Here is a 13,333-nt window from a genome sequence, read left to right on the forward strand (position 1 = left end):
TCCTCCCGAGACGTCGCCCTGCCCGCTTATTCCTTGTCGTTCCTTGTCTTGTCGACAAGTGTTTCTTCGGGTTAATTTACTCGTAGCTTAAGCACTGACTTGAATGCAAAACGGGATGTCTTGCGCGAATCGCCATTGTCAACTGCGAAGGGTTATCCGTACGTCTTGACCGAACGCACGTGTGTCATCGCACGCGTGTACACACTTTGCCGCATCGAGTGTGCATTTCCTTGTTCTAACGGCTCGATCTGGCCCGACACCTGTCAGGGCGCACAACCAGCAGCTCCATCCGCCAAGCACCGTACACCGTTCCAGACAGGCACTAAGTGTCCTCAAGAATATAGATTACGTCACGTGCACGCGTCGCGATTACGTCAACTCGTGACGTATACTAGAGGTGCTGGTGTGTGATTATGCTCACGCGTGTATTCACCCTTGATCACACTCCTATGCACTACACGTCCTGGGGCGTCGGCGGCGTGCTGGGTCCTACGTTGTTTAAGCTGCACGCTGATTGGCCTCCTTGATCACCTTCCAAACACAGTTAAATTCTCAGTGTACGCGGACGATATATGCGTTTGGGTGTCCGGAGTGACGCGCTTACAGCTGCGCGCAAGGCTCCAAAAAGCTGCCAACTCAGACTACACCTCTACAGACTACACCTCTGGAGAGTTCATCTGATAAGTGTGCACTTGTGGCATTTACGCGTAAGCCCACGACGCACTACAGCGTATTAACCAATGGGCAGATGATGCCGTTTGTACGGTCTTACAAATTCTTGGCTGTCATAATTGACAGAGATATCTCAGGGAGCCTCCATGTGTTGTACATGAAGCAGTTGAGAGGCATCTGTCAGCTTCTGAAGTTCTTCGCTGGAAAGACCTGGGGAATGTCCACAAACGCTATGCTGTAACTATATAGGGTGCTTTTTCTCGACTTTTTGCCGTACAGCTTGCCAGTACTGACTAATGCAAGTAAAGCAAGCCTACGTACTATTCAAAGCGTTCAGGCTGAGGCGCTCAGGATTTATCTAGGTCTTCCTCCAAGTGCGTCAAACGGCGGAAACTATTGCAGTCGCCAGAGGCCACCTCATCAAGAGCCACATCACAATTGAAGCACTAAGAGTGCTCGTAAGGCACCTTGACCGCACTCCTTGCCACCACCTAGCAGCCACTCTACCTGCGAAGAGACCGCGTGCCTCGTTCTTCGGAATGGTATCCGCACATCGTGAGGCTATGCCATCGTGCTCCACACCTGCCGCAAGACCTTTGACTCCTCTTTGACACCTCATTCAACCAAAGATCAACGTGACAATAGCTGGCGTCCGGAAGAAAGCAGATATGTCATCGCCGGCTCTTAAACAGCTCACCTTACTCCTTTTAAATGAGAGCTCTACCACAGCCGTCGTCATTGCAGCAAAAAGCCACCTCTATCAAGTTGAAAACATCTCGCTTGACAACGTCAACGGCAGCATGACTCGCAGCTCTTCGAGTCGCACTACACTTCATCGATGACAAACGACCACACGAGTGGTCGATTTTCTGCGACTCGAAGACGGCACTGCAGCGTTTGTTGTCAGCCTTACGGCGCGGTCCGCGTGAACAGTTGCTATCAGAAATCACAGAAGCCATACACCGCCTGACTGAGAAGAGACATGAAATAATTTTTCAGTGGCTACCAAATCACTGTGATATCACCGGCAATGAAGGTGCCGATCAAGCTGCTCGTTCACCTCATGGAATAGGCAACCGCCTATCGATACCGCTGTCTATATAGGACAGATGCTGCAAGGATGCTCCGCCTAATTGCGCGCCAGTGCACTACATCAGAGTGGAATTAACCACCTTTTATGCACGCCCGTTTATACACCCTGGATTCAACCTTAAGCCTCCGAATTCCACCAACACTTCCCCGAAGAGACCCGACCCTCTTGTGCTGGGCGTCGCGTTTACCAATGCTTACGCGTTCCGCATAGGGATGGCCGACACCGCAACATGTGGCGATTGCGGCGACGCGGAAACGATTTGTCATGTTCTTGCCAGTGCACGCAGTGCAGTGTGCAGAGACAATCGCTTTCCGTCGTGCTGAACCAGCTAGACGACCAGCCTCGCTCGGAAGAAAGAATTCTGAAACATCGACGCGACTTGACATCGGTTCAGAAGGCCGTGCAAACGCTACTGCGCTTCTTGAGATCGGACGTCCTGTGTCGACGACTGTGACTGGAACGCCATTTCTGTTACCTGTTTCCCTTTTCTTCTTTTCTTTTTTATTCGTTCCTTCTTTTTCTCCTCTCGCTCTTTACCGTCTTTACATTCTCTATACCCCCCACCCCAGTGCAGGCTAGCAAACCTGAAACTTGCCTGTGGTTAACCTCCCCGTCTTTCCTCTCTCTCTCTCACTCTAGGTGCGCATTTTTTTAACATATGGTCAGACTGATCTTGTGTTTGTTTATTCATGTGAATGTATGTTTGTATGTCCATAATTTCGCGCTCAAGGACACGTCACACGAGTTTGCCAACCCCCTCCTTCTCTCTCTCTCTATTTTTTTTATCACCGCTCTAATTCGCTCAATATACGTGAAGCCGGTGCCCATTTTGTGAGGTCAGCATCTTTCGCCCTGTTGACCTGAAACGAATCTCTCTTCATCTGTGTGGAACGTCGCTCATTTGCGGCGTCATATCGGTAGTATCAATTGTACACACGTGCCGGAGTTACCTCGATGTTCTTTTAACGATTGGTAAATTCGAGTCTAAACCGCAGCGCATTTAGGGCATAACTAACAGGCTAGGTGCTTCGATTGGGATCTGTAGGTTTTTGACCAGCCGAGTCGACACGTGCGTTCATGACACGATATATAAGGTCAGCCAATCGCCGCGATCGCAGTGGTCCGCGCTTGTCAACTTAAGCCTCTGAAAGTTCCAAAAATAGCCACCGTGTGAAGCTTCCCTAGCATTCCGTCGCATCCTCAATCCCGCCGTTTGCGCCACGCAGCAAAAAAAAAAAAAAAGGAAAGAAAAGAAAAGAAAAGAAATATACACGCTCGCAGTCGAGGTGAGCCCGAGGCGACGCCAGCTTAAGCGAACGACCGGTCATTAAACGTCAGCATTACTTATACGCCGAAGAAGCGGAGAAAGCAACTCTGCGCAGGAGTCCCTGAAACCGGCTTCCGACACTTTCTTTTCGCGTTCCCTTGGACGGAAACGACGCCTCGGGGTATCAATCAGCCAGGAACGCCGAGTGAACGACAAGAGATACGCAGGCTGAAATTTGGGCGCGGAGTTTGCGCGAGTGGTAACAATCACGGAGCACGCCTCCTGTATCACCGCGTCTGTCGCTCCGCATTGGTCGAGAGGTCCCAATGACGTGATCGCGTCGTGCACTCTGGTTTGCGCCTCTTTCTTTCTGACGTCATCACAGAGCACGTGGCTTCTTGAAGTAGCGGCTAATGACACTGCGGAGGGCAGGCAGCAAAGTTGAGTGGCCGCACGCATTATCATTCCGCAAAAACGAAAAAAATGCGACCGCGGGCAGCGAGGAAGAGTTGTTCCTGCGGTGGTTTCTCTGACCCTGGGGTTGCCGAAGTCAAGCAATACGTTCCCGCCAGTGAGGAACAGGGGCGGGGAGGTAGACAAGAATAAAGAAAAAAAAAAGTCCTATATCTCTCTCTCTCTCTCTCTCTCTTTGGATGCCATGCTTACAAACACGCAAAGCTCAGCTTCGACGGCCTCGTCCTTGTCTCCGGCTGCGGTACGATCAAGCGACAAAGGGCTGCGAGGAAACAAGGAGCCGTGTTTATTGTTGCCTGCCGCCTTGGCAGTGCGCCAGCTTTCATTATTCCGCGGCCGAACAGCGGTCTGCCGTATGCGTACAACAAAGCCGGCGCTGCCTCTTGATATTTTCGTTAGCGAGGCTCGTTTAACAGCGCGCAGAAAAGTTTCTCCCTTTTCTGTTGCGTCACACACGCGCTGCGAACTGCGCGGAGGGTCACGTATGACGTAAAGTGAGGGACCGAAATTCTAGATCTATGTCTTCTTTTTTTTTTTTTTTTTGCTACCGAATTCTTTTCGCGGGCGCGCTTAATCGCCCAGGCGCGAGCTAGTTTCAGAGAGTCGACGCGAAGAAACTGTGCGTCAATTAAGCGAGCAAAAACAAACTTGGTGTGCAAATTGGGCAGCGTTTTAGTGACCGAGGACAGGTAATAAACGTGGTCTTTATATCGTGCTTACGACTACCGGGCTAATTGCGCCTTTCACTGGGCAAATGCCGGAGTGCACAATTTTTGGGGTGTGCTAAAAATATAAAGATAGAAAGAAGAAATGCCGTGTGTAGCGTTCCCTGGAACCACGCCTTGTTTGCGCATTCGAGTGGCACAAGTGCAAGACCGTGCATGGACAGGCTGCTTGTGAATATCGCGAAAAGAAAAGGGAGAGAGATAGAAACGGAAACTATGAGACGCGGTAGATCAGGGCCTATGACGTTGCGATGCTAAGCTCGTGGATTCGATCACCGGCCTGGCGGCTGCGTTCTGATGGGGGCGAAGTGCGAACTACGCTCGTGTACTTAGATTTAGGTGCAGCTTAAAGAACTTCCAGGTGGTCAAAGTAAATCCGGAGTACCCCCACATCGGCGTGCCTCATAATCAGATCGTGGTTTTGGCACGTAATACCCCAGTATCAAATTTATTTTAAAAGAAAAAAATGAACTATCCTGACGTCATTATTGCAGCTAGCCCATAATATGATCGCCGGTGGCAAGCCTCAGCTGTTTTATCTAGTCTGCAACGAAAGTCGTTTGACATCATGCATAAACGTGTTTCCTGAGTACCAACAGGAGCGCACGCACACACGCGCGCTTTCAGCGATGCTTTACGAATAGACATCAAAGAAACATCCGTGGGGGAACAATGAAACATAGAAACGCTGCATGACAGTGCACAATCAGCAGTAAAACATGGACGCCAGTGAGTGAGTGAGTGAGTGAGTGAGTGAGTGAGTGAGTCATGCGGTTCGGCGTCCCAAAGCAACACTGAGGCTATGGCAGATGCCGTAGGGAGGGGGTTCCGGATTAATTTTAGCTAGCGTATTTTTTAGCATGTACCCACATTTAAATACAAGTGTTCGAGTGTTTGTGCGTTCCGCCCTCATTAGAATGCGGACGCCGCGGCCGGGCATCGAACCCGTGACCAAGTGCTCAGCAGCAGAACAGCATATATCTACTTAGTTACCTCGCATTTTTACTTGTCGCACACCTACAAGAACTGCAACAAAGTAACAATGTGACGCGCACGCTACCGCGTTTCACTAAAGGACACGACGAAAATGTCTAACCCAACTTTCGCTCACTCAACGGTGTAGCCACGTCCGCTGTGGGCGCAGAAAAATGGCACACGACGTCACCATCAACGTTGTTGCAGGTACAAAGCGAACACGAGCCTACATTTTACACGCAAGCTAGCTGTCGTCCGAGACGAACTGGCGTGAGCTTTCGGAACAGTCCAACGAATATCCTCAATGCGCGTGAAGTCGCCGATTCACCGAAAATAGCGCGGCCAAAAACTAATTCTCCAAAAGCGTGACGAGCGCGCGCAATGGCGTCGCACTTGACGAGAGGGCGTTCCACGTCAGCCGCCGTATCCGTCAGGGGCGCTGGCTAACACATCCGAGTAAAATCCCTCAATAATTTCAAAGTATCGACAAGCTTTGATCCAGCCGACGACGCCAGTGATAGGCTGAACGGTGACATGTGACCTTGCTCCACCCCTTTGCTCCACCCGCGAAGTGCGCGTGTTTCGCCTGTTGTGCTATGCACAGTGCTGCGATAATTTCGTTCCGGGAGGGCCGAAATGCCTTGTTGCTGTGTGGTTGGGTGCCGAAAGCGGATTAAGGATGGCAAGAAGTTATTTTGCATCCCGTGCGGCAACCAGAACGTAACCAGAAGAAAAGTATGATTGCACAGAATTTAACGGAAGGACTTTGAACCGTCGCTAATTGCACGACTATGCGAGGCAAGTAACGTAGAGCGATACGAAGGTGCGATAGAAAGTGTACACGTGCGTGTGTCGAGCTGTGATAGTATTTCACTCGCGTGCATCAATGTTGATGGCCGAAGTTTGTGGTGAATATTTATTTAATTCGTTATGAGCCCGCCGAACAGCTCAGTATGACCTAGGATGCGAAGGACCGAAATGCCTTGTTGCTGTGCGGGTGGGTGCCGGGATCAGACGGAGGACGGTAAGAAGTTATTTTGCATCCCGCGCGGCAAACAAAACCTAACCAGAAGATAAATGTGGTCGCATAGAATTGGACGGAAAGACTGAACCGTCGGTAACTGCACGACTATGCTAGGAAAGTAACGTTGAGCGATACGAAGGTGCGAGAGAAACGATACACGTGTGTGTGCAGAGCTGCAATAGTATTTCATTCGCGCGCATGAATGTTGACGTCCGAGTTTGTGGAGATTATTGATTTTAGTGCATTATGAGCCCGTTGACTTAGCAAGTGCAGCATGACCTAGCATGCAAGTAAATAGTGTGGCAGAAGCGCATTAACTCGCTGGCAAATATCCGCATTGCGTTACGTGCGCAATTTCAGCAAATTTCAGCAGCGAATTCTGCTTTTATACTTTGTTGTGTTTGTGCCCGCGTTATTAACTGCGCTTCACAATATGTCCAAAAAGTAATCCAACTCTGCATATCCTAATCGTATTTGGTGCATTGCATATGTGAATAAATATATTCCTAAGTGCCTGCATTACTCTGCTTTTGAAAACAAATTCTGCATAGCCACTGCTATCGGCCATCAAATAATAAAGTGCAATACAATATATCAAAGTACATTACATACAGCTGCGAGCTCGTTCCTTCCAAGTTTCCCTTACACTCGAAGATGTTTCAATAATCGGCGAAGCCATTTTACTGATGAAAAACACACAACTGCAAATTAACATAAGAAAAACGCCAGAACCGACACACGGATTGCCAGCAAAACACAGTGCAGTAATAGCTAGGCCAATCCGCGTGCATTTCCTATAAGGGCCCTGTAATTCTTACGGGGCTTTAGCGGCACGTGCACGAAGGCGAAAAGGCATAAACACAACAATGCGCGTCATGATTCAAGTTTACGTGGTGACGTCGCACGGTTCACGAGAACAGTCAACCGCATTCACACACGCGCACACAGTACGCTCGATGTTGGTGTGCCGCGAGATTAGATCGCTCTGGCAGCCCGACCACGCTCGAGGAGACTCGCTGACACGGTAACACCGCTTCAGAATGTCACGACAGTTGCACTGCCTCGTAGCATTGAACCGCAAGACACAACAGACGTCGTGTAATCGCTACACGACAGACACACTCAGCGTCAAGAAGACTGTTGGGGCACTCGTTTCCGCACATACACACATACACAAGATGTTTAGCTACCGTGAGGGTCGCACGTTTCAGCGACGTTATGTCGAAAATTTTTCGGTCCAAGCGACTGTCAGCCTTCTTTTTTACACGAATTCTTCGTTCAAAGTAACCGCTATGTGCACGCAGCACACTTACAAGCAAAATAATTAACAGAGCAAACGGGATTAAGTGCAAGGAATCACGAAGGCTCGCGCGGTGATTAAGCGCAAACGAACGAAATTTAAACATGCGCAATCGAGGCGATCAAGCCCTCATTCCGCTGTCTTGAGCGTTTTTCTTTGAGCGCTCATATGAAATTAAAGGACTAGATTTAGCAGTTCGGGGCCTTCTTTCGTTTTTCACCACAGTCAGGCACCAGTAGGTTTTATTTCCGCGCGCGTGCAGATATTTTTTCACCTCACGAATGCCGCGGCGCTGCAGTTTAGCGTGGGCGCCGTCTGCTACAGGAACTTCCTAGGTGGCGCGCGCAGCAGATGTCGCTACCTTGAAAATTATAGAGGGACCTTACTCCCAAGGGGCGAAATGTGAAACACATGCACAAATGCCTTATAAAGTGTGCGGGAGGAAAGGCCGCCTCAGTATAGGTTAATTGGTAACGCCCTCCACGCGTCATGCGATCGAGTTGGACTCCTACCTGCGGCAAGTTGTCTTTTCATCCACTTTCATTTCTCTGTTCCTTACTGTTTCTAGATTTCTGTTAAACATAACAATGAAGTTTCCCCTTGTGCTTTATAAATCTGGCTTTTCTATCTGTTTGCCTCCTATGGTTGTTACTAACGGATTATGGAACCCCTCGGATGTCCATATTCTTATCGCTCGCGGATGTCGGGGCATTTTCTCGTGTATTTGAGCCGTTTTTAGGGCGGCAGAAGTTCTCAAAACTTCAACAATTGGCTGCTAGACTCGCAGCGTTCGTCAATGTTGCCTTATTCATGCTGTCCAAGCACCTGCTTTTACCCAACACTTGTCTATGCATACGCTGTGTAGTATTTATTCATAATATGTATACCTGCCGCGGTGACTTAATGGATGTAACGCTCGTCCGCTGGATGCACGAGGTCTGTGGTTCAATTCTCGACCATGGCAGCCGAATTCCGATGAGGGTGCTATACTTTGGTGACAGCTTATACGTTGGTGGGGTTAGTTGGAGCTGTTTTTCTGGACATTAAGGGTGCATCCGACAATGTACTCCATTGTGCAATCCTTGATGCACTGGAAGATTTAGACGTCGGTGGCCGGCTATATGCATGAATTGTTAGCTACCTCAGTGGCCGCACAGTGTATATGTCGACAAGTGATGGCGACACTGGACAGTATAATATCCATCGAGGTGTTCCACAAGGGAGAGTTCTCAGTCCAACTCTTTTCAATGTTGCATTGATTGGCCTTGTATCTGAACTTCCTGACACGGTGAAGATTAGCACATAAGCGGACGACATATGCATATGGGCATCTGGAGCCACCCATCTCCAAATGCGTGCTAGGCTTCAACGTGCAGTGATAATCACAGCTAAGTATCTGCGCCGTCAAGGCCTCCAGCTCTCAACAGAAAAATGTTCCGTGATTACATTCACGCGAAAACGAATGACCAGATATCCGATAATCGTTAACGGACTAGCGATACCTGCGGTTACACACCACACATTGCTGGGCTTAGTCATAGTCCGGGGATTATCTCGGTCAAGACACGTCGCCGGACGGAATTCAAAGCTGAAGAGTTTTGTTCACCTCTTTCGTGTCGTTGAAGGAACAAGATGGGGCCTCTCGGAGTCGCCGCTACTCCAACTGTACCAAGCACTATTCGTAGGGTACTTACGGTACAGCATGCCGGCGCTCTCAAGCATGGGACTTAGCTGTGTGCGTGCGCTGGAGAGCATTCAAGCTCAAGCATTGCGCACATTTTTGGGCCTCCCACGATGCACGTCAATCAATGGAACAACAGCGGAAGCTCGTGCTTGTCCTAGTGGCGTATACTTTCTCTGCGAGCCTCTTCGAATGTACCTTCACGTGTTTACCTGACACAGGCGCCATCCTCTGTCATCGCTCCTTGCCACCCACCCAGGTTCCAGCTTTTCAAGGACTATATCGCGTCATCAGCGTTCTGCCGTCAACATTTTCTCCCGCCCGTATTCCGAGAATACTCCCGTGAGTTCTGCCTAAACCTTTCGTCACATTGCAGATCCCTTTATTTACTAAAGAGTCATCCGTTGCATCTACTGGCCTCAAGCAACTTATACTGCTGCACATTTCTGCAGAGTACGGAGATACTGTACATGTGTATACCGATGGCTCTGTCACACCATGTGTCTCCACTGCAGCCTTCGTCAATCCACATATGATCATCGCTCGGAGGTTTAAACTAGACCATGGATCAACACCAACTGCCGCAGAACTTGTTGCTGTCCGGGAGGCACTTCGATTTCTCTCCGAAGTGCCTCCTCACGCATCGACGATATTCTGCGATTGCAAGCCAGCTCTTCAAACGATTGACTGTGTCCTCAGACTAGGCCCGTATTATTCCATGGCTATAGAAATTACAGACAATCTCGACCACGCAACTAGAAATGGCCACAATGTCACCTTTCAGTGGATACCTTCACACTGTGGCGTGATAGGCAACGAACAGGCAGAGGCTGAAGCGAAAACTGCTTTAGATAATGCTTCTGAAGTACGCGTTCCGTTCTCGCGAACCGACACAAACGCCCTACTTTGTCGCGTAATACGCAACCGTACGTTAGAACACTTGACCCAGCCAGATCGACGACACAAGCGAGTACACAAATGGGGCCAAGAAATGAAATTTCGTATGCCTCACAAGCTCAAAAGAAGCCAAACGAGCACGGTGCCCCGGATTCGCCTTGGTGACGCATTCACCAACCGTTACAGACATATTATAGGTGGCAGTAATACTAGCCCAAACTGTGAATACTGTGAGGTGCCAGAAACATTTGATCATATATTTCGCGTGTGTCCCGCGTACGCGCAAGAACGACAGCAGCTGGTCTCTTCCATTGCAAAGATCCATAAGAGGCCGCTATCAGACGAGTTTCTTTTAGGTCCTTGGCCTAATGCAAACAGCGCAGCCCTGATAACAAGTGCCGCTATAGCTTTTATCCTAGGCTGGACGCACGGCTTTAGAGACGCTACAACTCTATGAATTCGTGTATACGCATCTCTTCCTTATACCATCATCATCATCATCATTCTTCAGGCCTTTCCCTCCCCGTCCCTTTTCCCCAGTGTGTAGCAGCAGGCCAGAGCAAGTTATAGCGCAGGCCGACCTCTCTGCCCTTTCTGTAAATAAATTTCTATCTCTATACATTGAAGTACATGGTAAGGATGGAAATGGCGCTAGAGGAAAGCAATATCAGGTTTAATCTCTCCCACAAACAGTCGGGTACAATAGTAGAGTAGCAGCTTCCACGTTTATTTAATGCGGACGACATTGTGTTGCTAGCCAACTAGCAAATTGATACGCGACGTCTAGTTAATATCTGTGGACAGGTAGGCGACAATTTCGGTCTCAAATTTAGCATTAAAAAATCAGGTATTGTGGTATTCAATAAAAACACTGAACAGACAGCGTCAATTCAGGGCCAGGGAATATCTTGTGTAAGAGAATATAAATACCTTGGTATATGGATAAACGAAGGCAACAGATATATGGAAACGCAGGAAAAAACAATAACAGTGAAAGGGAAGGGAAATGGCAGCCACAATGAAGCACAGATCACTGTGGTGATACAATAGGTATGAGGTGCTCCGGGGTATGTGAAAAGGTGTAATGGTTCCAGGACTTACATTAGGGAATGCGGTTGTTTGCTTGGAATTAGGGGTACAATCGGTACTCGATGGCAACCAAAGGTCAGCGGGACACCTTGCATTGGACGCTAACGGAAAGACTACAAATGAAGCTGTGCCGTGTGATATGGGCTAGACAAGCTTAGAAGTGAGAGAAGCTCACAGTAAAATTAACTATGAAGAACAACTGAGGAATATGGGAGGAAGTAAATGGGCTGGGAGAGTTTTCAGGTATTTGTACAGGAAAAACACTTATTCACAGTGGAGGAAAAGAACTAGGAAGCTTACCAGCAAGTATGCAACCTGTATGGTGAGCAACATGGCAAAAAATAACGTCAGGCGGAAAGCCATGGAGGCTGAGATAATCTCATGGCTGGCGGCAATAGAAAAGAAACCTGTCATGAGTAACTACTTAGGAGGAAAAAATGAAATCAGGAAAGAAACAATTTATGATAACTCAAAGGGAAGCTTGTTGCTTTTCGAAGCGAGATCAGGAAGCTTTAGAACACGCACTTATGAAGCGAGATAGAAGAAGGAAGAAGAAGCATGTGCTTGCTGCCGTAAAGCTAGGGAAACGATGGAGCATGCTTTATTAGAATGTGAAGATATCTGCCCAGCGGTCGATTTAGGCACCTCTGGCCTCCTTGAAGCCCTTGGTTCAGCGAGAGCAGGGGGAAAGTAAACAAGTCCGCAGTAGAGATTTGTAAGTGGCGATGGGAAGATTGGTAGTAGGGAAACGACAAACAACGCATGCGTGCAAAAGCAAAGTTCACAATAGGGGGTCAGAAAATTTGGTTATGGGAATTTATCGTTTTTTTTGTTTTGCTTTTCTTTTCTTTTTAGCATAGGTATGACATTAGGCAATAATATAACGAGGGCTTCGTGGGGCAACCCACCGACCAGTACCAAAGGGGACGCTCGTAGCACCCACCCATCCATCCAGCCTCATGGAGCGAAACTAATAATGTATTTCCATCACAACTTGTGACTTTTAGTCTAAGAGCATATTGTTTTATATATAGCACGAACGCTCGTGTTCTGACCATTGGCTGCTCGCTAGAGAACCCTATGTGGTAAAAACTATTGTAGTGCCATTCAATACGACGTCTCTACAGCCTCTGAGTTCGTGACGTTAAGCCCCATCAATCAATCAATCAATCAATCAATCAATCAATCAATCAATCAATCAATCAATCAATCAATCAATCAATCAATCAATCAATCAATCAATCAATCAATCAATTTTATTTGGTGCTAAGTAAGGCAAATATAACCAAAATACTACGTGCTGATTTCGTTCTCTTGCGGGCCTTTGTAGTTCATTATTCCTTCCCAGCCTTGGGAGTACGTGACTAACTTTCTCTGTGCAGGTTACGTTGAACTCAGATGAACGTATTTACTACGTGCGTCGCCGCGCCACCTGTCGCACAATGCGCACTTCCCGCCTCGATGACGACTCCGCTGGTACTCGCCACGTATGCGGCGATCGTGAAAACAAAGAATTTCTTCCGCGGACTGTCTTGACCTTCGCGTGGAAAAAAAAAAAGCGCCGCATATCTCCGGAAATGTGCGCTGCGCGAACGCGGATGTACTTGCAGATATACCAGAAAGCGACAAGGCGGCCGCGGCAACCTACGGTGATGTCCCGATAAGGATCTATCGATCGCAAACCCCCACTGCCAGAGCGTACCTGGCTGCAGTACAGAGGCCTTTATCTTACGAAAGATCGGAGTTTGATTTTTTTCCTTTTTTATGCATGCAGGGGACGCACACAGTAGATCCTGAGCGCAGATACATAAGTGGCGTCGTGAAGGGAGGACACACGGAAAAGTTCTGGAGGCGCAGCCGTGGGCCAGTAAAGCGAATGTAAGAGGCAAAAAAAAAAAAAAAAAGACAAGGGTACACGCTGAATCTCCACTGCAGGTACCTATTCAGAAACAGGCGCAAAACATTATATTTCAGGTCGCTGCTGGGTACGATCTTAGGCCTGCGTCGACGTCCCGCTGACGTCACGATAAGTGTTAAAAAAGAAAAGAATTATAATGGTTCTTGGCGTAAAACTGCTGTTTAAGAAATTTGTGATAGAAAGTTTTTAATAAGCTTGCTGACTTTATCTCTGGCGTA

The 13,333-nt window shown here is 48.3% G+C and overlaps 1 protein-coding gene across 2 annotated transcripts in view; it reads left to right on the forward strand.

The window, feature by feature from the left end:
* The window catches only part of LOC142585729 (uncharacterized), a 160,913-nt gene that overhangs the window by 45,753 nt on the left and 101,827 nt on the right, over positions 1-13,333 (forward strand). The window contains exon 2 of one of the 2 annotated variants that reach the window (XM_075696707.1): positions 12,972-13,075. The exons of the other annotated variant lie outside the window; for it this stretch is intronic. Within the exon in view, the coding sequence (XP_075552822.1) occupies positions 12,972-13,075 (104 nt within the window). The remainder of the gene's footprint in view (positions 1-12,971; positions 13,076-13,333) is intronic. 2 annotated transcript variants of the gene reach the window in all.

The sequence above is a fragment of the Dermacentor variabilis genome, chromosome 6 (assembly GCF_050947875.1).
Source record: "Dermacentor variabilis isolate Ectoservices chromosome 6, ASM5094787v1, whole genome shotgun sequence".
NCBI lineage: Eukaryota > Metazoa > Arthropoda > Arachnida > Ixodida > Ixodidae > Dermacentor > Dermacentor variabilis.